Source organism: Rhinoderma darwinii, chromosome 1 (assembly GCF_050947455.1).
Source record: "Rhinoderma darwinii isolate aRhiDar2 chromosome 1, aRhiDar2.hap1, whole genome shotgun sequence".
Lineage (NCBI taxonomy): Eukaryota > Metazoa > Chordata > Amphibia > Anura > Rhinodermatidae > Rhinoderma > Rhinoderma darwinii.
Window position 1 is genome coordinate 481,783,910 of NC_134687.1, and position 24,267 is coordinate 481,808,176.

The following is a 24,267-nucleotide window of genomic DNA, read 5'->3' on the forward strand; positions in this document are numbered from 1 at the left end:
CCCAGCTTCTGGCAGTGCAGACACAGCGTGTTCTCGAGAGATCACGCTGTGTCATCACTCACTTCCTGCCCCAGGTCCTGCATCGTGTCGGGCGAGCGAGGACACATCAGCACCAGAGGCTACAGTTGATTCTGCAGCAGCATCGGCGTTTGCAGGTAAGTCGATGTAGCTACTTACCTGCAAACGCTGATGCTGCTGCAGAATCAACTGTAGGCTCTGGTGCCGACACGATGCAGGACCTGGGGCAGGAAGTGAGTGATGTCACAGCGTGATCTCTCGAGAACACGCTGTGTGTCTGCACTGCCAGAAGCTGGGTGTTAACGAACAGAAGTGGATGATGCTGATTCGTCAGCATCATACACTCCCATTTCTAACGCCCAGCTAGTAAAAGAAGTAAAAACGCCCCGATGTACGCACATAATACACGCCCAGTTGGACTTTTACTGTAAACACGCCCAGTTGGACTTTTGCAAGCCTCATTTGCATAAATACAAAAATGGTCATAACTTGGCCAAAAATGCTCGTTTTTTAAAAATAAAAATGTTACTGTAATCTAGATTGCAGCGCCGATCTGCTGCAATAGCAGATAGGGGTTGCAAAATCTGGTGACAGAGCCTCTTTAAACAGAACCGGGGTCATATGTGGATGGGCATTCCTCATCGTTGTTGTAATGCAGGAACTGTAGCAGGATCTCGAAACGAGCCCTAGGAATGGTGAGGCGCTAAAGTGGGCAATGGTGTAGCATATCAGTACTCCAATAGGCGCGAATAGTGGGCTTTTTTGTAATGCCCATGTTAAGTGGTAGGCCCCAAAATTTCTGTATTTTATTTGTGTTGGTAGTAGTCCATTTTTGGGGCCTGGCATAATAACTGTTGGGATTTCGAGCAATAAATTGTGCCGCATAAATATTTGTCTGCTGTACCATACGACAAATGAAATCAGAGAAAAATATTAAAAAAAAATAAATCTCTAAATCCAGTAGTGTCCACGTTGGTGCCTGGGGTGGCAGTAAATTCAGGCACCTGGGGCATATAATCATCAGGGGCATCTGAACTTGGTTGTGTTTGCGCACTAGCCCTAGAACGTCTACGGGGGGGAGTTCATCACTAGATGTGTCACTTGACGATGACGACATCAAGAATGTCACCTCATCTCCACTGTCACTCTGCCCCGAATAAGGCGTACGCCTCTTCAGCAGTGAACACCCGCTTTGTCATTGTAACTAATAATGTAGTTTTTAACTCCCTGAACCTCTAACCCGAATTAGCCCTACCGAATACTCGAACGCTAAATTATTTTTAACTAGCCCTGAGCCTACCTAACATTACACCACGTACACTCTAACAGGCTAGTCTGATATGATCCCTAACTAATTTACTATCCCTGTCGCTCAATAAAACTTTTTTTTATAGGATTTTTGTTTTTGATAGTTTATTTTTTTTAATTTTTTTTTTGTTATTTTACAGGAACAAAAAAAAAACACAGAAAAACCCAGCAAAGGGGTTTCACACGCAGACTGGCTGACTGATGTCTGTCACTAGGCAATAGAGGATACTGATGGGGCAAAGGGGGTGACGGATCAGGCTGTGGGGGTATATTTCTTTCACTAACTAATTTATAATTCGTCTCTGATCTCGTCTCAAAACCAACAGAGGAGATCAGAGCCGGAGACTATAGGAAAAACAAGTCCTGCCTACGTCACTCCACTGTGATTGGTCTGTCTGCACTGACAGACCAATCACTGCGATCGCTGACAGGGGACCACTGTGATTGATCCCCTGTAGGCTAGCTCTGTTGCCAAGCTGTCTCGGACAGCAGTTTACAGTGAACGGTCACCTCGTCCCGCGGCGCTATGACAGTTTAACCGATTAGTGACCGGCCCATAGTCTTTTTACGTCGGTCACTAACGGGCCTTATTCCGATGCCATAGACTTTTTACGTCACGGCATCGGAATAAGTAAACAGAGCAAGGAGCTGTCAAATCTCCCTGCTCTCAGCTGCTAGAGGCAGCTGAGGGCTGGAAGCATCCCTGCTCTGCCGGGTGAGATCGATATTAGTATCGATCTCACCCGTTTAACCCCTCAGATGCGGTGCTCAATAGCGAGCACCGCATCTGAGTGGTTTTGGAGAGAGAGAGGGAGCTCCCTCTCTCTCCCACCTACACCCGGCGATAAGATCGCCGAGTGTCTGTGTCTGCGATGGCAGCCGGGGGCCTAATAAAGGCCCCCAGGTCTGCCTGGAGCGAATGCCTGCTAGGTCATGCCGGAGGCATGACCTAGCAGATGCCTGTCCGTTTTAAACGGACAGGCATAATACAGGAGTATTGCAGTGTATTATAATAGCGATCGCAGAATCGCATATTAAAGTCCCCTAGTGGGACTAGTAAAAAAGTTTAATAAAGTTAATAAAAAAAAAAATGTGAAAAAAAAATGAAAAACCCACTTTTTCCCCTTACAAACTGCTTTAGTATTAAAAAAACAAAATAAAGTAAAAAAGTTACACATATTTGGTATCGCCGCGTCCGTAACGACCCCGACTATAAATCTATAACAGGTGAACGCCGTAAAAAATTAAATAAAAAAAGATGGAAAAATTGCTGTTTTCTGTGAATCCTGACTTTAAAAAAAATGTGATTAAAAAGTGATCAAAAAGTCGCATCTACTCTAAAATGGTACCAATAAAAACTACAAGTCGTCCCGCAAAAAAAAATCCCTCACACAGCTGCATCGGCGAAAAAATAAAAACGTTACGGCTCTTCAAATATGGAGACACAAAAACAAATAATTTTGGAAAAAAAGCGTTTTTACTGTGTAAAAGTAGTAAAACATACGAAAACTATACAAATTTAGTATCGTTGCAATCGTAACAACCCGCTTAATACATTTATTGTGTTATTTATACCACACGGTAAACGGCGTAGATTTAGGACGCAAAGAAAGTTAATCAATAAATAATATGTACCTCAAAATGGTGCTATTAAAAAATACAACTTGTCCCGCAAAAAACAAGACCTTATACAGCTATGTCGACGCAAAAATAAAAAAAAGTTATAGCTCTTGGAATGCGACGATGGAAAAACTTAAAAAATAGCTTGGTCATTAACGTCTAAAATAGGCTGGTCATTAAGGGGTTAACTGAATCACGTACACAGACGTTTATTTAAAAAGACACAGTTATTTACATAGAGGAGTAAGTAATAGGTCAATAAAGACTCCACACATAAAAAGGTTGTCTTTAATTTAATAGAAAAGCAACTTCCTGGCGTACAACAAATCTGGTATACATTGTATACAATCACACAATCCTTGTTATTTTCAATTCCGTTCGAGCCCAATAATATATATGAACATTTATTTCATATCGAAATATATTCAGTCTAACAAGCAAACAAAAATATCCATTTGCTACTTATATTCACACAAACAAATATAGAATTTTAAAAATTCATGAAGATGCAAAAACAAAACAAAATATAGGTACGGAACACAAAATCTGTATCCCACTACACAAATCCCACGTACTTGGGTGCATGCATTTTAAAAATGAGACATCAATATGTAAAAGCTACAATACACCCTGGCTGCTATAAACATATCAAAGCTCATAGAATCATCTACCACATCATTGTGTAGAAATGCCAATATAAATCATATGAAAGAAGCCATGCCCACAAATCTTATTGATAAATGCAGGCATTGTCAAAATATATACTTCGGGAACAAACTATGCTTAAGTTCTTTTTAAACCAACTTTTGATATAGAATTTAAGCCATGTGAAGGGTTTTGAATCCAGATTCTCCCCGCTCCTCCACAAAAAAAGGAAAGGGGGAAAAAAAACAAACAGCTAAACTGCTCCCCCTGTATAATGCAACCACATAGAAAATATGTCTAGGTAAGAAATTAAAACCGTACTTGGTGATTCTACATCACAAGAGGTTCTGAGAAAGATCAGTCTGACTCCATATGGCCCCTACAATATCTCATTTGGACATGGATTATAGGCTTTAAAAAATTAGGATGCACAGTATACTTTCATCCATGTACCACCTCACTGCATGCCAAACCACTGCTCTTGGTCTGCCCACTGGGCTGCTTCACTGTCACTTCCTTCCAAGTCGCCTTCTTCTCCACTACCCTCCATGTCGTCCACATCTTCTTCCTGAGTAGCATCTGTTGGGCTCTCTTCCTTCTCCATTTTCTGCATTCCCTCGAGTGACTTCTGATCATTTGGATCCAGACTAAGAAAAAAGTTAAACATTTATTACTTATGTGCTACGTATAGTGAAGTCCTTAGGGAAGGTTCTACAGTTGCTAGAGAAAGAGACTAAAACTATATGCACACATGTTTATGTATAGTCATCCATCGTCAGATACTTTTTTTTCCAAGTTATATCAAGATCAGTTAAATCAATGAGTGACAAAGGGACTCTAGAAGCGGCTTCATGGATTTCGTTTTCCATGTCTAAGCAGTCACAACGCCAAGCTTCAGAATGAGTGACGCACGGTACATCGCCATTCAACTCTTGAGCCATCAAAATGCACTTTCTGGAGTGAAAAAATAAAAAATAAAATCACACTATCCTCTGCCAACCTGACAAATAAATCTGGATGTGGCGTATGCCAGGAAACACTTAGACCGTTTTGATCAATGAAGCCCCAACAGTAAAACGGTCCTTGTTACACGTAACAACCAATCATAGCACAGCTTTCATTTTTCCAGCTTAAGAAATTAAAGCCGAGCTCGGTTTGTACTGAACTGTAGGATTCTACAGCACTGGCCATCACTGAAGATGGTAGCCTAGGAGACAAAGTGGTCCTACAGTTTAACAGCAATATACCGGAATACAAGGATTTAGAAGAAAAAAAAAACATTGCAAACTAATGCACTATAGTCATCTGTCTTTTTTAACAGGGTCTCAAATGTTTTACCAACTGTCTATTTTATAACATTTTCACACAAAATAAAAATAAAAAAAAGTTGTCATGACTTTTCCGTGTTTGTATATTCTTACATACTTGGTGGTTTTCTGCCTGTACAATACAGGAAGGATCATACAAAATTAGGTGTCATAGTGGGCAATCAAAGTCCGTACATGAAAAGGAAAAGGGGCACCCACAGAGTGGAAGACTTCTTGGCTTATCAGAAACAGGAGATATCACAATATAGTCTCACAAGAGCAATAAAAGTATCAAGTCAAAAACATCATAGAAACGTAGACCGGGGATGGAAAAGTGGGGGGAGGGGGATGAAAGGGGAGTTCACACAGCTATAGAAAAAAAACTAATAAAAAAAACTTACATTGGAGTTGTTACAAGAGTTGTAAAACCTCCAGTAATGTTCTACGGTTTGGTATCAGGTGTTCGTGGCCCAAAAGTTATCCCATGGATCCCATAGGGCGCAAAAGCATTTAAGCAAATTTATGCTAGCAGTGAAGTATTCCAAGTGTCTTACATCTTTAATCCTAACAAATTATATCATGTTTTGAGGGCGGAGAGGTCTGTTTCCAATGTAAAACTCTGAGACATTTTGTTGCCGTAAGGAGGAGGAGCCGGGCACCCAGTTTGTTAATCTTGTTTGCGGGAACATTAAGAAGTAAATATAAGGATTCCAGAGGAACGGTAAAATGTAGATCAGAAATTAATTGCTAAACCGTACTACAGGATTGCATAATCAATTGAAAAGTCCAGAGAAATGAAGAAAGGATCCCTTCTGACTATGACGACGCTAACAATGAGAGGAAGAGAGGGTTTTAACTTATGTACCAATGAATCAATATCTTATAGTGGTTTTCTTTATATAAAAGTACAGAAAGACGAGTTAGTGACAATTCGCCATATGATTTGCCAAGTTTTTAAGGGCAATTCTCTACCAAGGTTTCGCTCCCATTTGTACATAGAACAGTTTAAACGGCTGAGTAGGGGAGTGGGGAGCATAACTACGGATATATATATATATGTCGGAGAAAAAACCTTTAGAAGACTATTCTCTCAAACAAACATTCAAATGGGGTGAGTTAAAGAGGCTCTGTCACCAGATTTTGCAACCCCTATCTGCTATTGCAGCAGATAGGCGCTGCAATGTAGATTACAGTAACGTTTTTATTTTTAAAAAAAACGAGCATTTTTGGCCAAGTTATGACCATTTTTGTATTTATGCAAATGAGGCTTGCAAAAGTACAACTGGGCGTGTTGAAAAGTAAAAGTACAAGTGGGCGTGTATTATGTGCGTACATCGGGGCGTTTTTACTTCTTTTACTAGCTGGGCGTTCTGACGAGAAGTATCATCCACTTCTCTACACAACGCCCAGCTTCTGGCAGTGCAGACAGCGTGTTCTCGAGAGATCACGCTGTGACGTCACTCACAGGTCCTGCATCGTGTCAGACGAGCGAGGACACATCGGCACCAGAGGCTACAGTTGATTCTGCAGCAGCATCGGCGTTTGCAGGTAAGTCGATGTAGCTACTTACCTGCAAACGCTGATGCTGCTGCAGAATCAACTGTAGCCTCTGGTGCCGATGTGTCCTCGCTCGTCTGACACGATGCAGGACCTGGGGAAGTGACGTCACAGCCTGATCTGCCAGAAGCTGGGTGTTCTGAAGAGAAGTGGATGATACTTCTCGTCAGAACGCCCAGCTAGTAAAAGAAGTAAAAACGCCCCGATGTACGCACATAATACACGCCCAGTTGTACTTTTACTGTAAACACGCCCAGTTGTACTTTTGCAAGCCTCATTTGCATAAATACAAAAATGGTCATAACTTGGCTAAAAATGCTCGTTTTTTTTAAAATAAAAACGTTACTGTAATCTACATTGCAGCGCCGATCTGCTGCAATAGCAGATAGGGGTTGCAAAATCTGGTGACAGAGCCTCTTTAAGGAATAATAATAGAACTAAAACGTTGCCTGGCTAGTTTCCGTATTTGGAGGTAAGAGAAGAAAGATAGAGTTTGGGACAATCTTAACATTCCCAATCCTATTATATGGGAGAGACCTCACCTGTTGAGGGATCCCCAATATCAACATATAACGGAAGACCCGTGCTTGGAACCAGCGTTTGAACAAATTGTCACATTTTTTTAATGATGAGATGGGTACTTCAGTTCCCATCTGTTTCAAATTATGTTTATTTTATTTTTTTAGAGATATTGCCACAGACTCAATAATGCCAATACACCAATTTTTCCCCTCAATCCGGTCAAATATTATGCTTAGAAATTGATTGCTAGAACTGGGGGGGTCCAAATGCCTTGGATACGGTTCCCCTAAAAGGTGGCCATACACCTTAGATAGCGGTCAGCCGAACATTCGTTCAGCTGACCGCTTTCCCGTTTGCCCCCCTCATACACATGCACGCTTGGCCCAATCCTGCTTTCCTCCAACATCTGCCGTGGTGGGAGAGTAGGGACATTCCCATACACATTAGATGGTCAGACGGTCCTGCTGATATCGTCAGGTTCAACTGACGTTCATATAATGTGCACAGGCACCTTTATTTCCATATACCCGACACACTCTGACAGCGACTTTGTTTAGTTTGAGATTTAGTCACACCTCTTTAAACTATAGTTCTGGGCGGATTGTGAGATTTCAAGACTTGGATTATGGTTTCTGTTCAGGGTTTTAGGTTATTTCTATATTCTTCAAAGCATGTAAACAATTTCTCTAACTTAGCGATTTCACTGTATACATTGGCAGTCTTCACTTTACCATGAAACCAATGAAGGCCTCAAACCCGCAATAGCCTTGAAACTAATGCACTATAAACAGAATGCAGGACCCACGTTAAAAAAAAAAAACGGATTTGCCAGTGTTCATTTTATTATAATTACATTTTTTTCGACATTAACTGTACTGGACCATTACACTTCAATATAGTATGCTGCCCATATAACTAGGCTATATTCTCTCAATGTATATCCATATCTTGATATGGGTAGCTGCAAAAGCTTCACAGCGCACATTAATAAAAAAACATTTTTAAATTACTGCACTAAAATTTACAAAGTGACTCAGAATTATATTTGGCTAAAAAACTATTTTTTACATTTAACATTCTTTAAATAGATAAATCAAGATGTGGATTTCTACTAGGAGAGGTGCTTATTATTCTGCTGCAGAGTGCTATACAATGCACATGCTCCACACTTTGCTGCAGGATGGTGCATTACAGCAACATATTAAAATGTGAGATTTACATAAGGAAGCTCATTCTTTGCAATGCCAAGAGCTATACCAGGTCACCTCTACGTCTCTGTGCATTGTCTTAATCTCCTAAATGGCACCTCATCACATTAACACAAAAATCCATACAATTACAACAATGGATCTTTTAGCCCATAAATAAGTACGTTTATAAACTAAAAGGGATATTCCCATTTTAGGCATATCTAAAGGATATGCCATGAATATCTGATAGGTCCACACCTATCTTGAGAACAAAAGGTGCCCCAACCCAGGCAGGTACGCTGCGCAAAACTGTTACTAGTATTCCCATAGAAGTAAATGGGAGTAACGGAAGAAGAGTTGGACAGCAAGCTGCGCTGATTCCATAACCTAGGAGTTATGGAAAAAGAATAGTGCAGCAAGCTCGGGGGTTTCAATAATGCCTGCTACCTCTCCACCAAACCACCAGTCACCTAACTAGGCCACCCCATTTTTTTTGGGGATAAATGCGGGTCCCTGCTCTGGATATGTCCTAAATGGGAAAAACCCTTTAAAGTGGATCTGTCAGCTGAATATGCTGCCCTATGTGAGGGCATCATATTACAGCTACTGGTTTCGTAATACTCCTAGTAGCCAAAACAGCATGAAAATAAATGTTTGTGATGAAAGAATACAGCAGACTCATAGTAATGAGTCGGCTGTATTCATACGGGTGAACACCCTCCCCCTTCACGGTGACTGACAGGCTGCTGCGTTTGCACATATCACCGGCCTGAAGGGCAGGGGAAAGCGTTCAACTCATGAATACAGCAGACTCATAAAGCATTCTGTTAGCTGCTACTGTATTAGTCAAACTGCACAAATATTTTCTGGTGTCTTATGGGCTTATAGTAAAGCCGACCTGTCCCCATACTATACTCTCCTTAAAGCGTACCTAACTTTTCAGAATAAGCTGCCATATGTGTGTACACGAGGAATAAAACTATTTCTGGCCATTATAGGATTTGTCTGCATTGTTTAACAGTTTTTCCCTCTTCTGTAGGCTCTAATTCTATGGTCTCTGATCCAGTGTGGGAGCCTAAACTCGATCAAGTCTTCTGTACACTGCACACAGAGAAGAGGAGAAAAAAATAAAATATATATATATATATATATATATATATATATATATGAGACAGTGACAGGTAAAGTCATTGAGGGAAGGTACATTTCCCCTAGAATCCTGTCCTATGTAGCCTAGGCTCCAGGGAATGAGTAGTTCTTGCAATAGAAAGCTCTAGCTTTCCAATCTCGGATTAAGGAAAAGCCGGAAAAAGGGCCTGGAGTTGGATTGGAGAAGAGCAGGGCGGGTTCCCCAATCCCTAGTCCATCTCTGTTTGTAGGACAAGGCTGCTGCTCAATTAGCTGCACCTGTAGCCTGTGTATAAAAAGGTGCAGACACAGTGTGTGTGAGTCTCACCCCTGACTCAGACTGGAGACTACTAAGGCTGGAGTAGCCTGTATTCTATGTGAGTAAAGACCTGTGTTACTTTGTGTCCAGTGCCTGGTAGGAAGGCACTCGGTATAGTTAGATAATATCTTGTTTAGTTAGTGCTCAGACGAGCAGGATTTATTTTGCATTTTGCCTTGTTGTACAAGAGGATGTTTCTTTGACAAGAATAAAAACACAGGCAAAGCCCTGTTATGACTTTTAATGCACGGTGTCCCTGTCTCTGGCTACAAAGAAACCGCTCTACCAACCCCTCCTGATGCTAAACCCTCACATACGGTGGCCGATGCGGGCACGGTCTTAAAGAGACATACACCTATTTAAAAGGACTTTTGCTGTTCCAAGTGGCAAATCGTTGCTAGGGGCAACAACACAATTTTTTCTCCCCGAGAGTGCTTGGAAGTGTATGTCTTGAGTGAAGGCGGCAACAGGGCTAAAAGAGACTGTTAAAATGGATGAAATACTTAAACAGCTGATTCAGGCTAATATCAACCAGGGGAAGATAAGCACTGCTCTGCAAGAAGCCAGCGCGACTCAGCGAATGGTGCATGAGGAAGCCATGTGTGCACAGGCTGAAACCAATATTCTGCTGGGTGAAGCCCACAGACTGGCCTTAAAAGAACAGCAGCAAATTAATCGCTATTTGCAAGACCAAATTCAGGCCTCAGTGGAGAGGTCAGCGGGGCCTCATGGTTTGCGCCAAACCACTCGTGCAGCGGTACAGACATCTCTGCAGAAGATGACATCCACCGACGACGTTGAGGCCTATCTCATGGTGTTTGAGCGAGTGGCAGAACGAGAGAAGTTACCTTCAGATCAGTGGGCAGCAGTGGTGGCACCTTTCCTAACCGGAGAGCCGCAAAAGGCGTACTTTGATCTCAATGAGCAGGATGCCAAGGATTACTCCAAGCTGAAGGGTGAGAGCCTTGCCCGTCTGGGTGTTAATATGAATGTGCGTGCTCGACGGGTGCACAACTGGACTTTCGTGGAACACCTACCTGCGCGATCACAAATGTATGATCTTGTCCGTCTTGCAAGGAAATGGCTACAGCCAGAAGAATCAACCCCTGCACAGATCGTGGAGAGAGTGGTGCTTGACAAATACATCCGCTCCTTACCACCGAAGGTTCAGCGTTGGGTCGGTCAAGGAGATCCTACAGATGCGGAACAGCTGGTGAACCTGATTGAAAGGTACAGAGCTACTCAGGATCTACTCCAAGAAGTATCGCCTGGATGTTCTAACCGCAGGAACAGCAAATCGTGCGGAGCACCTGGTAAGACTGTTCCATTTACTAGAGGGGTGAGAAATGTCTTTAAAGAGGCTCTGTCACCAGATTTTGCAACCCCTATCTGCTATTGCAGCAGATAGGCGCTGCAATGTAGATTACAGTAACGTTTTTATTTTTAAAAAAACGAGCATTTTTGGCCAAGTTATGACCATTTTTGTATTTATGCAAATGAGGCTTGCAAAAGTCCAAGTGGGCGTGTTTAAAGTAAAAGTCCAAGTGGGCGTGTATTATGTGCGTACATCGGGGCGTTTTTACGACTTTTACTAGCTGGGCGTTCTGACGAGAAGTATCATCCACTTCTCTTCAGAACGCCCAGCTTCTGGCAGTGCACAGACACACAGCGTGTTCGAGAGATCACGCTGTGACGTCACTCACTTCCTGCCCCAGGTCCTGCATCGTGTCGGCCACATCGGCACCAGAGGCTGCAGTTGATTCTGCAGCAGCATCAGCGTTTGCAGGTAAGTCGATGTAGCTACTTACCTGCAAACGCTGATGCTGCAGAATCAACTGTAGCCTCTGGTGCCGATGTGTCCTCGCTCGTCCGACACGATGCAGGACCTGGGGCAGGAAGTAAGTGACGTCACAGCGTGATCTCGCGAGGACGCGCTGTGTGTCTGCACTCCCAGAAGCTGGGCGTTCTGAAGAGAAGTAGATAATACTTCTCGTCAGAACGCCCAGCTAGTAAAAGTAGTAAAAACGCCCCGATGTACGCACATAATACACGCCCACTTGGACTTTTACTTTAAACACGCCCACTTGGACTTTTGCAAGCCTCATTTGCATAAATACAAAAATGGTCATAACTTGGCCAAAAATGCTCGTTTTTTAAAAATAAAAACGTTACTGTAATCTACATTGCAGCGCCTATCTGCTGCAATAGCAGATAGGGGTTGCGAAATCTGGTGACAGAGCCTCTTTAAGGGAGGTGGCTCAGAAGGGGAGCAGACGGAGGGAAGAAATCCCAGAGAGACACTGAAGGCCAGACCAGGGTCTCAAGTTGGGGACCGGGGCCGCATACAGTGCTGGCGGTGTTATGGACCTGGGCATATTGCGGCCAATTGTCCCCTGACTACTGAGCCAATAGAGTGTGATGCAGCAAGGCGAATATCCTTGTTTGCACGTCCTGTTTGTTCTGCGGAGACGGTTTACGAGACTGAGCAACAAATGTGTGTGGTAAAAATGGAAGGGTGTACTGTGAGTGCCTTGCTGGATTCTGGGAGTCTGGTTACCCTGGTGCATGCCAGCATGATAGACCCTGGAACATTCAGCGGACATAGTATAGGGGTCCTGTGCATACATGGGGACACTAAAGAATACCCCACCGCTTTGGTCACTCTAGAGACTTCCTGTGGAACCGCTTGCCATGAAGTGGGTGTGGTCAAGTCCCTGATGCACAGTGTGATCCTGGGGAGAGACTTCCCAGTGTTCTGGGACTTGTGGAGGAAGAAAGATGTAACCTCCACTGTAAATGTTAATGATGGTATTAAGGTGTGCGCTGTGATTAGCCCAGAACCCTTTAACGAAGATGCTGAGGTGCCAGCAGTAGGGGTGACCACTGAGCCTGATAAATTTCCTCTGGCTGTTTTTGCTGGTGAAACAGATGAGCAGGAGGAAATTTCTGAGATACCAGAGTTAAATGTATCACGTAACAATTTTGGGACCGCTCAACTTAGCGATCCCACATTGGTAAAAGCCAGGGAAAATACTAAGGTATTAAATGGAGTGCCTCAACATCCAGGGGCTGATAAGGTGTTTCCACACATGGCGGTTAACCCGGATTTGCTGTATCGGATAGATAACGTACGTGGGGAGGTTGTTGAACAGCTGGTGATACCCCAACCGTATCGTAGAACAGTGTTGGACCTGGCTCAAACACGTGCTGGGTGGACATCTAGGTTGCGAAAAGACCAGAGAGCGTATCTTACAAGGATTCTTCTGGCCGGGGGTATATACGGAAGTTCAGAGGTATTGCGAGTCCTGCCTGGAGTGTCAGATAACGGCTCCTATGCCACATTTTAGGAGTCCGCTGGTGCCTTTGCCTATCATTGGGATCCCTTTTGAAAGAATTGCCATGGATCTGGTCGGCCCTTTAGTCAAATCCTCTAGAGGACATCAATATATCCTAGTGGTGTTGGACTATGCCACACGCTACCCTGAGGCAGTCCCTTTGCGAAATTCCTCTTCAAAAGCCATTGCAAGAGAGTTGTTTTACATGTTTTCCCGTACTGGTTTACCTAAGGAAATCCTTACCGATCAGGGAACTCCCTTTATGTCCAAAATCACCAAGGAATTATGTAAACTGCTGAAAATTAAACACCTGCGTACCTCTATATATCACCCTCAAACTGATGGTCTTGTCGAAAGATTCAATAAGACATTAAAAGGCATGTTGAGGAGGGTGGTTAGTAAGGATGGGAAGGATTGGGACTGTCTTCTGCCCTATTTGATGTTCGCTGTACGTGAAGTTCCTCAATCATCCACAGGGTTTTCTCCTTTCGAACTTGTATACGGCAGACAACCCCGTGGTCTCCTGGACATAGCCAAGGAAACCTGGGAGCAAGAGTCCACACCTTATAGGAGTGTAATTGAGCATGTCACGTTGATGCAAGACCGAATCGCTGCGGTCATGCCGATAGTTAAGGAACACTTGGAGCAAGCTCAGGATGCTCAGAGCAGGGTGTATAACCGAACTGCTAAAGTTAGAAATTTTAACTCTGGTGATCGAGTGTTGGCCAACCGTAGAAAGCAAATTTCTTGCTAGATGGCAAGGGCCGTATGAGATAATTGAAAAAGGTGGGGGATGTAAATTATAAAGTTTACCAACCAGGTAAAAGGAAGACAGTGCAGTTATAACATGTAAACTTAATTAAGCCATGGAAAGAAAGAGACCCTCGTGGCAGTAAGGACCCCCTATAGTCCTAACCCAGATGTGTCAATCCCTCGCAAAGCCACAGAAACAGGAGACAAAAGAGTTTGTGCAGAGAAACACAGACGTGTTTTCAGAACTGCCAGGACAGACCAGTATAATAAAACATGACATTGTGACCGAGCCTCAGGTTCGGGTCCACTTGAAACCCTACAGAGTCCCTGAAGCTCGTAGACAAGCCATATCTGAGGAGGTCAAGAAAATGCTAGACCTTGGGATTATTGAAGAGTCAAAAAGATGGGTCATTGCGTTTCTGTAACGACTTCCGCAAGTTAAATGAGATGTCAAAGTTTGACGCATACCCAATGCCAAGAGTTGACGAGTTAATAGAGAGACTGGGCCATTCAAGGTATTTTTCAACACTAGATTTAACCAAAGGCTATTGGCAAGTACCCCTCACGGAGGGCGCCAAAGAGAAAACTGTGTTCATCACCCCGGATGGTCTGTTTCAATATATTTGTTTACCATTTGGGCTACATGGGGCTCCAGCGACCTTTCAAAGGTTAATGGACATAGTCCTCAAACCCCATCGTCGGTATGCTTCGGCATATCTGGACGACATTATAATCTTTAGTGATGACTGGGAAAGCCACTTACCAAAAGTACAAGCAGTACAAAACTCCCTCAGAGCCGCGGGGTTAACAGCAAACCCAAAGAAATGTTCCTTAGGCTTGGAGGAAGCACGGTATCTGGGGTACATAATTGGGAGAGGGGTGATAAAGCCACAGGTCAACAAAGTTGAGGCTATCCAAAACTGGCCCCAGCCATCAACCAAAAAGCAGGTCAGAGCTTTTCTAGGAATTGTAGGTTATTACCGCAGGTTCATTCCAAACTTTGCCAGCACAGCAGCGCCCCTGACAGATCTTACCAAGGGAAGTAAGTCTGTCATGGTCAAGTGGGTCACAAAGGCTGAAAGCGCCTTTCAAGAGTTGAAACTGGCCCTGTGTAACCAACCAGTCTTAGTCACTCCTGACTTCAAAAAGGAGTTTGTTGTCCAAACTGATGCTTCTAATGTGGGGCTCGGAGCAGTTCTGTCACAAGAGGTGGGTGGTGAGGAACATCCTGTGACCTATTTGAGCAGAAAACTTACCCCGGCTGAGAAAAACTATAGCATAGTTGAATGGGAGTGCTTGGCAATTAAGTGGGCACTTGAGTCCCTGAGATATTATTTATTGGGTCGTCGGTTTAGGTAGGTTACAGACCACTCTCCTCTTACGTGGATGTGTCAAGCTAAAGAGAGAAATGCAAGAGTTACACGGTGGTTTCTTACTTTGCAGAACTTCAAATATACTGTGGAACACAGAGCAGGAAAACTGCAGGGCAATGCTGACGCTTTGTCTAGGACACACTGCCTTGTAGATAAATGTGTCCGATCCCACGGGCTCGAACAGAGGAAGAGGGTATGTGAGACAGTGACAGGTAAAGTCATTGAGGGAAGGTACATTTCCCCTAGAATCCTGTCCTATGTATCCTAGGCTCCAGGGAATGAGTAGTTCTTGCAATAGAAAGCTCTAGCTTTCCAATCTCGGCTTAAGGAAAAGCCGGAAAAAGGGCCTGGAGTTGGATTGGAGAAGAGCAGGGCGGGTTCCCCAATCCCTAGTCCATCTCTGTTTGTAGGACAAGGCTGCTGCTCAATTAGCTGCACCTGTAGCCTGTGTATAAAAAGGTGCAGACACAGTGTGTGTGAGTCTCACCCCTGACTCAGACTGGAGACTACTAAGGCTGGAGTAGCCTGTATTCTATGTGAGTAAAGACCTGTGTTACTTTGTGTCCAGTGCCTGGTAGGAAGGCACTCGGTATAGTTAGATAATATCTTGTTTAGTTAGTGCTCAGATAAGCAGGATTTATTTTGTATTTTGCCTTGTTGTACAAGAGGCTGTTTCTTTGACAAGAATAAAAACATAGGCAAAGCCCTGTTATGACTTTTAATGCACGGTGTCCCTGTCTCTGGCTACAAAGAAACCGCTGTACCAACCCCTCCTGATGCTAAACCCCCACAATATATATATATATATATATATATATATATATATATATATATAGCAGAAAAAGAATGGCGACAGCACACTAAATATAAATAAATATGCACTAAAGCTAAATCTACTTATAATAGGGAGGTTCTTAGTGCACATTTTGATCAAAAAGTGTTTGCCCACCTGCCACGACAAGGCGAGCTCTGTAAGGTGGGAACCTATGCTGCACATACACCCAGAACTGGGACTAAGCCTACATATATATCTGGGGATGGTAGGATCCAGCATTGAACTAATTAAAATCACCCAGGGCAGAATGGGAGGAGTGCAAGAACAAAAATGGAGGCAGTCACTAACCCCACATATATGGATCACATGAACAACAAAAATTTGAACAGCACATTCCAACTAAATGATATAAAATGTGTATGCAGGTGCAGGACACCTGTGACTGCAAATATACAGCAGTCATATACACCTCCCTATTATAAGTAGATTTAGCTTTAGTGCATTAGTGTCGCAGTGTGCTGTCGCCATTTTTTTCTGCTGTATATTTGCAGTCACAGGTGTCCTGCACCTGCATACACATTTTATATCATTTAGTTGGAATGTGCTGTTCAAATTTTTGTTATATATATATATATAAAATCCAAAAAATAAAGAGGCAGCACTCCAAGGAAATTGGTGAAAAAAAGTGGTGTGTTTATTCACCCCAGGCAGGTAACGTTTCGATCCGTCTCTATGGGATCTTTGTCAAGCCATGGCTTGACAAAGATCCCATAGAGACGGAGCGACACATTGCCTGCCTGGGGTGAATAAACACACCACTTTTTTTCACCAATTTCCTTGGAGTGCTGCCTCTTCATTTTTTGGATTTCATTAACAAGGGTTCCTAGCCTCAACCTGTTGCTGTGCTGCTTTACTCTTTTTCTCATATATATATATATATATATATATATATATATATATATATATATATATATATATATATAATCATGAGGATATAGACGCAGCACTCCACGAGTAGTTGCAAAGATAGTGCTTTATTCACAATTTTTCTTTACAATTCTGATGTAATGATCACTAATGATGTATTCACAAGTGGAGGGTATAAAACCCTGATTGACACATATCACCATTGCTTGACAAAGGTCCTGCTGAGAGGAGTGAAACGTAGCTATTTTTGTACATGGGTGAATAAACAACTATCTTTGCAACTACTCCTGGAGTGCTGCGTCTATTTCCTCGTTTGTGTATCCAGTTCAGGACCGTGTGGATGACGATCAAGGACGCATAGCACCGTGATACTTTGATTCTCTGAAGTGCTGCTTTTTTCTACCTAATATATACACACACACACACACACACACACACACACAAAATTAGGTCCAGAATCATTTATACAGGGACACAAGTTTTGGCATTTTAGCGGTTTACCAAAACATATCGAATATACAGTTATATAATCAATATGGCCTTAAAGTGCAGACTCAGCTTTAATTTGAGGGTATTCACATCCTAATTTGAAGAAAAGTTTAGGAATTACAGCTCTTTAATATGTAGCTGCCTCTTTTTCAAGGGACCAAAGGTAATTGGACAATTATCTCAAAAGCTATTTAATGGGCTGCATGGGCTATTCCCTCGTTAATCCATCATCAATTAAGCAGGTAAAAGGCCTGGAGTTGATTCCAGGTGTGGCATTTGCAAGCTGTTGCTGTGAACCCACAACATGAGGTCAAAGGAGCTCTCACTGCAAGTGAAACAGACCATCATTAGGCTGAAAAAAAAAAAAAAAAATGAAGAAATCCATCAGAGAGAGCAGAAATGTTAGGAGTGGGCAAATCAACAGTTTGGTACATTCTTGGAAAAAAATAAAAGAAGAGCGCACTGGTGATCTCGTGAACTCCAAAAAGCCTGGACGTCCATGGAAGACAACAGTGGTGGATGATCGCAGAATCCATTCCATGTTGAAGAAAAACCCCATCACAACATCTAACCAAGTGAAGAACACTCTCCTGGAAGTAGATGTATCAGTATCTAAGTCTACCATAAAGAGAAGACTTCATGAGAGCAAATACAGAGTGTTCACCACAAGGTGCAAGCCATTAAATCAGCCACAAAAATAGATAAACCAGATTAGACTTTGCCAAACAACATGCAAAGAAGCCAGCCCAGTTCTGGAACAGAATGAAAATAAGATCAACCTGTACCAGAATGATGGGAGGAAGAAAGTATGGAGAAGGCTTGGAACGGCTCATGATCCAAAGCACACCACATCCTCTGTAAAACATGGTGGAGGCTGTGTGATGGCATGGGCAGGCATGGCTGCCAAAGGCACTGGGTCACTAGTGTTTATTGATGATGTGACTGAAGACAGAAGCAGCCGGATGAATTCTGAAGTGTTCAGGGATTTACTTTCTGCCCAGATTCAACCAAATGCAGCAAGGTTGATAGGACGTCGCTTCACAATACAGATGGACAAAGACGCAAAACATATTGCGAAAGCAACCCAGGAGTTTAGGGCAAAGAAGTGGAATATTCTGCAATGGCCAAATCAACCACCAGATCTCAACCTGAGAGAGCATGATTTTTAACTGGCTTAAGACAAAACGTAAGGCAGAAAGACCCAGAAACAAGCAACAACTGAAGACAGCTGCAGTAAAGGCCGGGCAAAGTATCACAAAGGAGGAAACCCAGCGTCTGGTGATGTCCATGTGTTCCAGACTTCAGGCTGTCATTGCCTGCAAAAGATTCTCCACAGGAGTATTAAAAAAAACAAAATTTTATTTATGGTAATGTTAATTTGATCAATTACTTTTGAGCCCCTGAAATGAGGAGGCTGTGTAGAAAACGGTTGCAACTCCTAAAAGTTTCACAGGATATTTTTGTTCAACCCCTTGAATTAAACCTGAAAGTCTACACTTCAATTTCATTTCAGTTGTTTCATTTCAAATCCAATGTGGTGGCATGCAGAGCACAAATCATGAAGATTGTGTCACTGTCCAAATAATTTTGGACCTAACTACATAGATAGATAGATATAGATGCTGCAGCAGCATGGAGGAACTTATACAGCAGTGTATCTGAGAAGCCAGTACTGGGGTGAGATATAACGCTTACCAGAAGCTGCAGAATGTCTGTCTTTCTCTCTCTGCTCCCTCCTCCACCTCCCCTCACTTCTATGGGCAGCATGTCTGACTTTTTCTCTGCTCTCTACTCCCCCCTCCATATTCTCTCTTGGGAAGCATATGCGTCTTTCTCTCCCTGCTCCCCCTGTCCATAGACGTCTATTGGCAGGCAGAGAAGACACACCCCCACCTTCTGCAGTTCATCTCCTCTGTCCTGTAACTAGGGATGGATTTTGCTTGAGAAGAGGGGAACAGCAGATTACAGGAGGGTAACATCTAGTGGAGGTAACTTTACACAGAATTTTCATGGATAAAACAACTAAATTTAAACAGGAAGTAAATTACAAAGTTGATCTATATCAGATATACTATTAACTTAGCGCAAGTTGTTTGAAAAGTGTCCATTTAGACTAAAGAACACTATGAACAACATTAAACAGTATTATGCTGCATAGCAAACGTATAGAACATAATGCAGATAAGTAGTTGTGGGTCCTATATTGGTCAATTAGTCAAAGCAGTAACTAATGTTTGGCATTTTTCGATTTTGTTACCCTAATAATGCGAATACAGGATCTCCATATTTGGCAAGCTTTAAATTTTGGGTGGAAATGCGGTTTAAAGCGTACCTGCACGCTTCACTGACTAGGATATAAAATAATGGTTTGCATGTATACTATGTTCCCTTACCTCCTACAGCAGCACAAAAATGTGGCATTTCTTCCACTGTAGGCTTGTAGGACAGATGGAATTTTTAATGAACTAATTGAAATTCAGCAAGCCCCTCCCTCCTTGGGTTTTTTACTGTCCTTCGGACAGATGATGTACCTGCGTTTTGTCTTGGAATCCGGGTACCTATTCCCTATGATGCCGCTGTATTGCGTGGGACACGCTGGGTCTTCTTCAGAGGAATCGGTTACCTTCTGCGGGTTCAGCTACGCTGTGGATTGTAAGCCGGTCAGAGCAGCGTAAGCAGACACTCTTCTGTATGCACCCCCCATTCCTGCACCTAGGTCACGTGACCAGGGCAGTAATGGGAGAATAGGGAATGCATTCCTGGACTAACATTTTTTTTTCCTTCAAAACCGCTTGCAAGGCAGACTATACAGTACGTTATTTAACATGGACTGGGGGAACAGAAGACCTTCATAAATAAGCATTTTTTCTGTATCCCGTTAAGGAAGTTGTGTAGAGGCGGTGCTGTGCTCCACCCGTTGCTATTTAAGGAGCTCAGTCCTATCTAGCTGCCTCTTTGAATGCAGCCAGTTGGATGGTCCAGAGGAAAGGAGTTGTGTAGAGTACTTAGATATATAGATTATCCTTTAAGTTACTCTTCTTTCCCTCTCCTGTACCTCATATTATTTATGTTGAATTAATTGCGTTGTTTTCTTTGTCTAGATGTCCTCCGCTGGATCCTGCGACAGGAGTAACAAATCCTCATCCAAACGCCGGCATTTCTCGTGCAGAAAGTACAGATGGCAGCCATTTCAGCCTTTCTAGACAGGCCTATTTCCCAGGACCCTCTTATAAAGAGATTCCTGAAGGGTTATACCAGACTGAGACCTTCGGTTTTACAACCGGTGGTATCTTGTGACTTACCGTTGCTTCTAAAGGGGTTATGCTTTCCCCCATTTGAACCCCTACTGGAGGTGGACCACAAGTATACGTGCATGAAGGTGTCCTTCCTACTGGCCATTACTTCTGCCAAGAGAATAGGCGAGCTACAAGCCCTATCCTGTAAGGACCCGTACCTAATTTTTCTCCTTCGATTTTTACCATCCTTTGTACCAAAGGTCCCCTCATTTCAAAATACAAACCAGGTCATCTCCCTTCCAGTACTTTGCCCTGAATCCTCTTCTGAGGAGGAAGCTAGACTACGAACGCTAGACCTCTCTCGTTGCCTCCAAATCCATTTGTTCAGAAGCGAGTCAGTAAGGTTTCCAAACCCTCTATTGCTAGATTTATTAAAGCCATTCAAATTTATCACGAATCTCAGGGGATTGAACCACTTGGATTTGTTAAGGCCCATTCGACCAGAGCAGTTTCTGTCTCTTGGGCCGATAGGGAGTTGGTCCCCTTGGATCAAATTTGTAATGCGGCCTCTTGGGGCTCGCATAATACATTTATCAATCATTATAGATTGGATGCTCAAATTTCAGAAAGAACCTCCTTCGGACGGTCTATTCTGAATTTGGTTCATCAGGAGTGCCCTCCCTTTGGGGCCCCCGGCTGCCATCGGAGACACAGACATGAGGCGATCTTATCGCCAGTTGTCGGGATGATAGGGAGCTCTCTCCCTCTCCAAAACCACTCAGATGCGGCGCTCGCTATTGAGCGCCGCATCTGAGGGGTTAAACGGGTGAGATCGATACGGATATCGATCTCACCTGTTAGAGCAGGGACGCCCCCAGCCCTCAGCTACCTCTGGCAGCTGAGAACAGGGAGATTTAACGGCTCCCTGCTCTGTATATTTATTCTTATGCAGCGCTGTAAAAAAGGCTATTGTATCGGAATAAAGACAGTTAGTGGCCGCCATAAAAATCCTATGGGGCGGTCACAAACGGGTTAAAATTATGTAAAACATGGTAGCGTGCAAACACAATCAAGGGCACTCCCCACTTCCTGAAATCTGTCTCTGCTGCTAGAGATGAATAACACAGAACAACCAGCAGTGAACAGCAACTTAGCAGAAACAGAGACCCCTAGTGGCCAGCGCTCTAGGGTGTGTTTACAGGGGTTAGACAGCATTTATATTAAATAAAGGGATTTACAATATTGCTATTTAGCAATATCAGATAAGCATAAGTTGTTTCAAAGTGAACTGTCTATAGAATTCTAAATGCTGTAAGAGGACATATTGAAAAGATTTGTCCTAAGAGACCATCCCTTTAGTAAAATGAATAACCTCTCTGGGAATATAATAAAAACCAGGGCTGTGGAGTTAGAGCCGTGGAGTCACAGTCGGCTTTGGTTGAGTTGTAGTCAGCAGAAATGTACCAACACCGGCTCGAAAATAAAAATGAAAGATTATTAATTTATTGAATGCATGCTTACCGACTCCACAGCTCAAATAAAAACAGGCGAATAACCGAAAGGAGACAATGGTTGTTATACATGGATAGAAATGCACACCATACCGGTACCTGAGAGCAATGCTGTACTGGTCCATAGCTTCCTGAAATTCATTCACAGCGACAAGGAAATCACCCAGCATACGATGCAGGACACAGTCACTTTGATTTGCAAGAGTACTTCGTAGAAGAGATATACCTTCTTCATACTTCTGTTCTCGGCCTGCAAGTATAAAACTATTTTATTTGATCATTAAAAGGAGGAGACATACATCGTCACATTCCATGACTACTTCTTTATTAAGCAATAGTAAAGACATGTTCTTTAAAAAAACAAAACCTTGCAATACATTTGATTTGCCAGGTAGTATATTTGTGTGTCTGGTACTGCTAGCCCCCTAAGACCACAGGAATATTTCCCAAGCCAGGTTGACGTTACTTGCCAGATAAAGAAGCAGTATGGAGGTAATTTTGAGAAAGACACATTGTCCAGAAGACTTGTCTTGGTCAGGAGCACCACCTTAGGGAGACTAATGCAGCCTACAATGCAGAGAGGAAGCTGGGCCCATATTTATGTTTTGGGCAATATCTAATTAATGTGTGGTTTGATGTTTAGAGAGTAGAAGTCCACCACATAACTGCTGACCTCTATCCAAGTACTTAAAGGATTCTTCTGGAATTTTACACTGATGACCTATCCTTAGTATAGACCATTTATGTGTGATTGCTTGGCGTAGCAGAAGTGAGGGTCATTGGCGCTTGCTGGAGCACTGCGGCCCCTTCCCTGCAGTACCTGACAAGGACTTTCATATATATGGTGTAGCTGTGTCTGGTACTGTAGCAGAGCTCAATAGTTCTAATCTGCAGTACTAGACAAAGCCAAACACGTATAGATGTTGCGGTGGCAGGTACTCTAGTCAGTCTATTGATTGGTGAGGCTCCTAGTGGTCGGAGACCCACCGATCACAAATCCTAAAGATAGGCCATCAACATAAAAACCCAAAAGACCCCAGTAAATAAGCCGTATATGTGTTACAGCATGTTTTCTACATTGCATCAGTTGGTTGACGATGCATCCACGACATGTTTTCTCAGAGAACGTCAGCCATATAGAGATTTTCTTCAATACTTAAGTCATCAGTTATTCCACACGACTAGTGGTCTGACCTAGTTACTTACTGAGAAGTTCAGCTTTCTTTACGACAGCCTTTATGTAATCTGGCCTTTGTAGAAGTGCTTTGTCTAGAAGTGTTTTTGCCTTTTCCTGAGTTACTGGATCTTCTAAGCACACGGTTGCCAGTAGAGTAAGTGTCTGCGCATTGGCTCCAAGAGTTTTGTAAACATTATTGGCCATGACCATAGCTTCCCGGACACTATTAGATGCCAGATAACATTCAATGAGCCCTGGTGAGAGAAGAACAAAAGGGGCTCTGTTAGATGAGCATTCCCTTGGTAGCAACTATATTTAAGAAATGGTTAATGCAGCAGTGCCAGGTCTCGGTGTTACATGCCAAACTTGAATAAAAGCAAAAATTATACAGTACAGACCAGAAGTGCAGAACAATTCCTGCGTCCATCATTCAGTAATCACCGGATACATTTTCCTGAATGCAAAACAGTCTACCGACTAAAATGATTTACAATGAGACGTGAAAACAATCTCAAGAATTTTAAAACTAGCAAGTTAAAGAGCTATAAATATGGATAATTTGTGCTCACAAATATTACACTACTTATTGTATTAAAAGGGAATCGGTTACAGAATCTGATCATTTTAAAGTCCTGCAACTTTCAGATGTTTCAATTGGGCTAGTAGATCCACTAAACAACTCCCTCTTGACTGATTGGCTGAGAGGGATCACCGGATCCGTATTGCAGTCCAAATTCTTTATTAGCACGTGTTGTTTATTGTACTATTTCCCCCCTAGAAGCACCGAGTATGCCATTTTGTTATGCTCTGTCCGCATGAAAAAACGCACTATAAAAATACAGTGGTATGCATGTTTCCATAGGAATGCTTTACCATCATATTTGGGATTAGGATCACACAGGTCTTAAATACGATAGCTTGCTTGAGCCCTTCAAACTTTTGTAACGCAAGACCTTGAAGAGCAGGTGGCTTGCTTCAGTAATGAATGGAAGATCTGCTGCGCTCATGTGTTTAGGCTGCAGGGTTTGCTAGGCCATATGCACTGTGGCATGTGACGTTTCAACCAAAGTGGGCGAG

General features: G+C 42.9%; 1 protein-coding gene across 1 annotated transcript in view; it reads right to left on the reverse strand.

Moving 5' to 3' along the window:
• Nucleotides 1-3,220: 3,220 nt before the first annotated feature.
• The window catches only part of ANAPC7 (anaphase promoting complex subunit 7), a 55,316-nt gene continuing 34,269 nt past the window's right edge, over nucleotides 3,221-24,267 (reverse strand). Inside the window, exons 9-11 of the mRNA XM_075834542.1 lie at nucleotides 23,220-23,444; nucleotides 22,113-22,263; nucleotides 3,221-4,238 (exon numbers count right to left, since the gene is read on the reverse strand). Coding sequence (XP_075690657.1) covers nucleotides 4,049-4,238; nucleotides 22,113-22,263; nucleotides 23,220-23,444 — 566 coding nt within the window. The 3' untranslated portion in view covers nucleotides 3,221-4,048. The remainder of the gene's footprint in view (nucleotides 4,239-22,112; nucleotides 22,264-23,219; nucleotides 23,445-24,267) is intronic.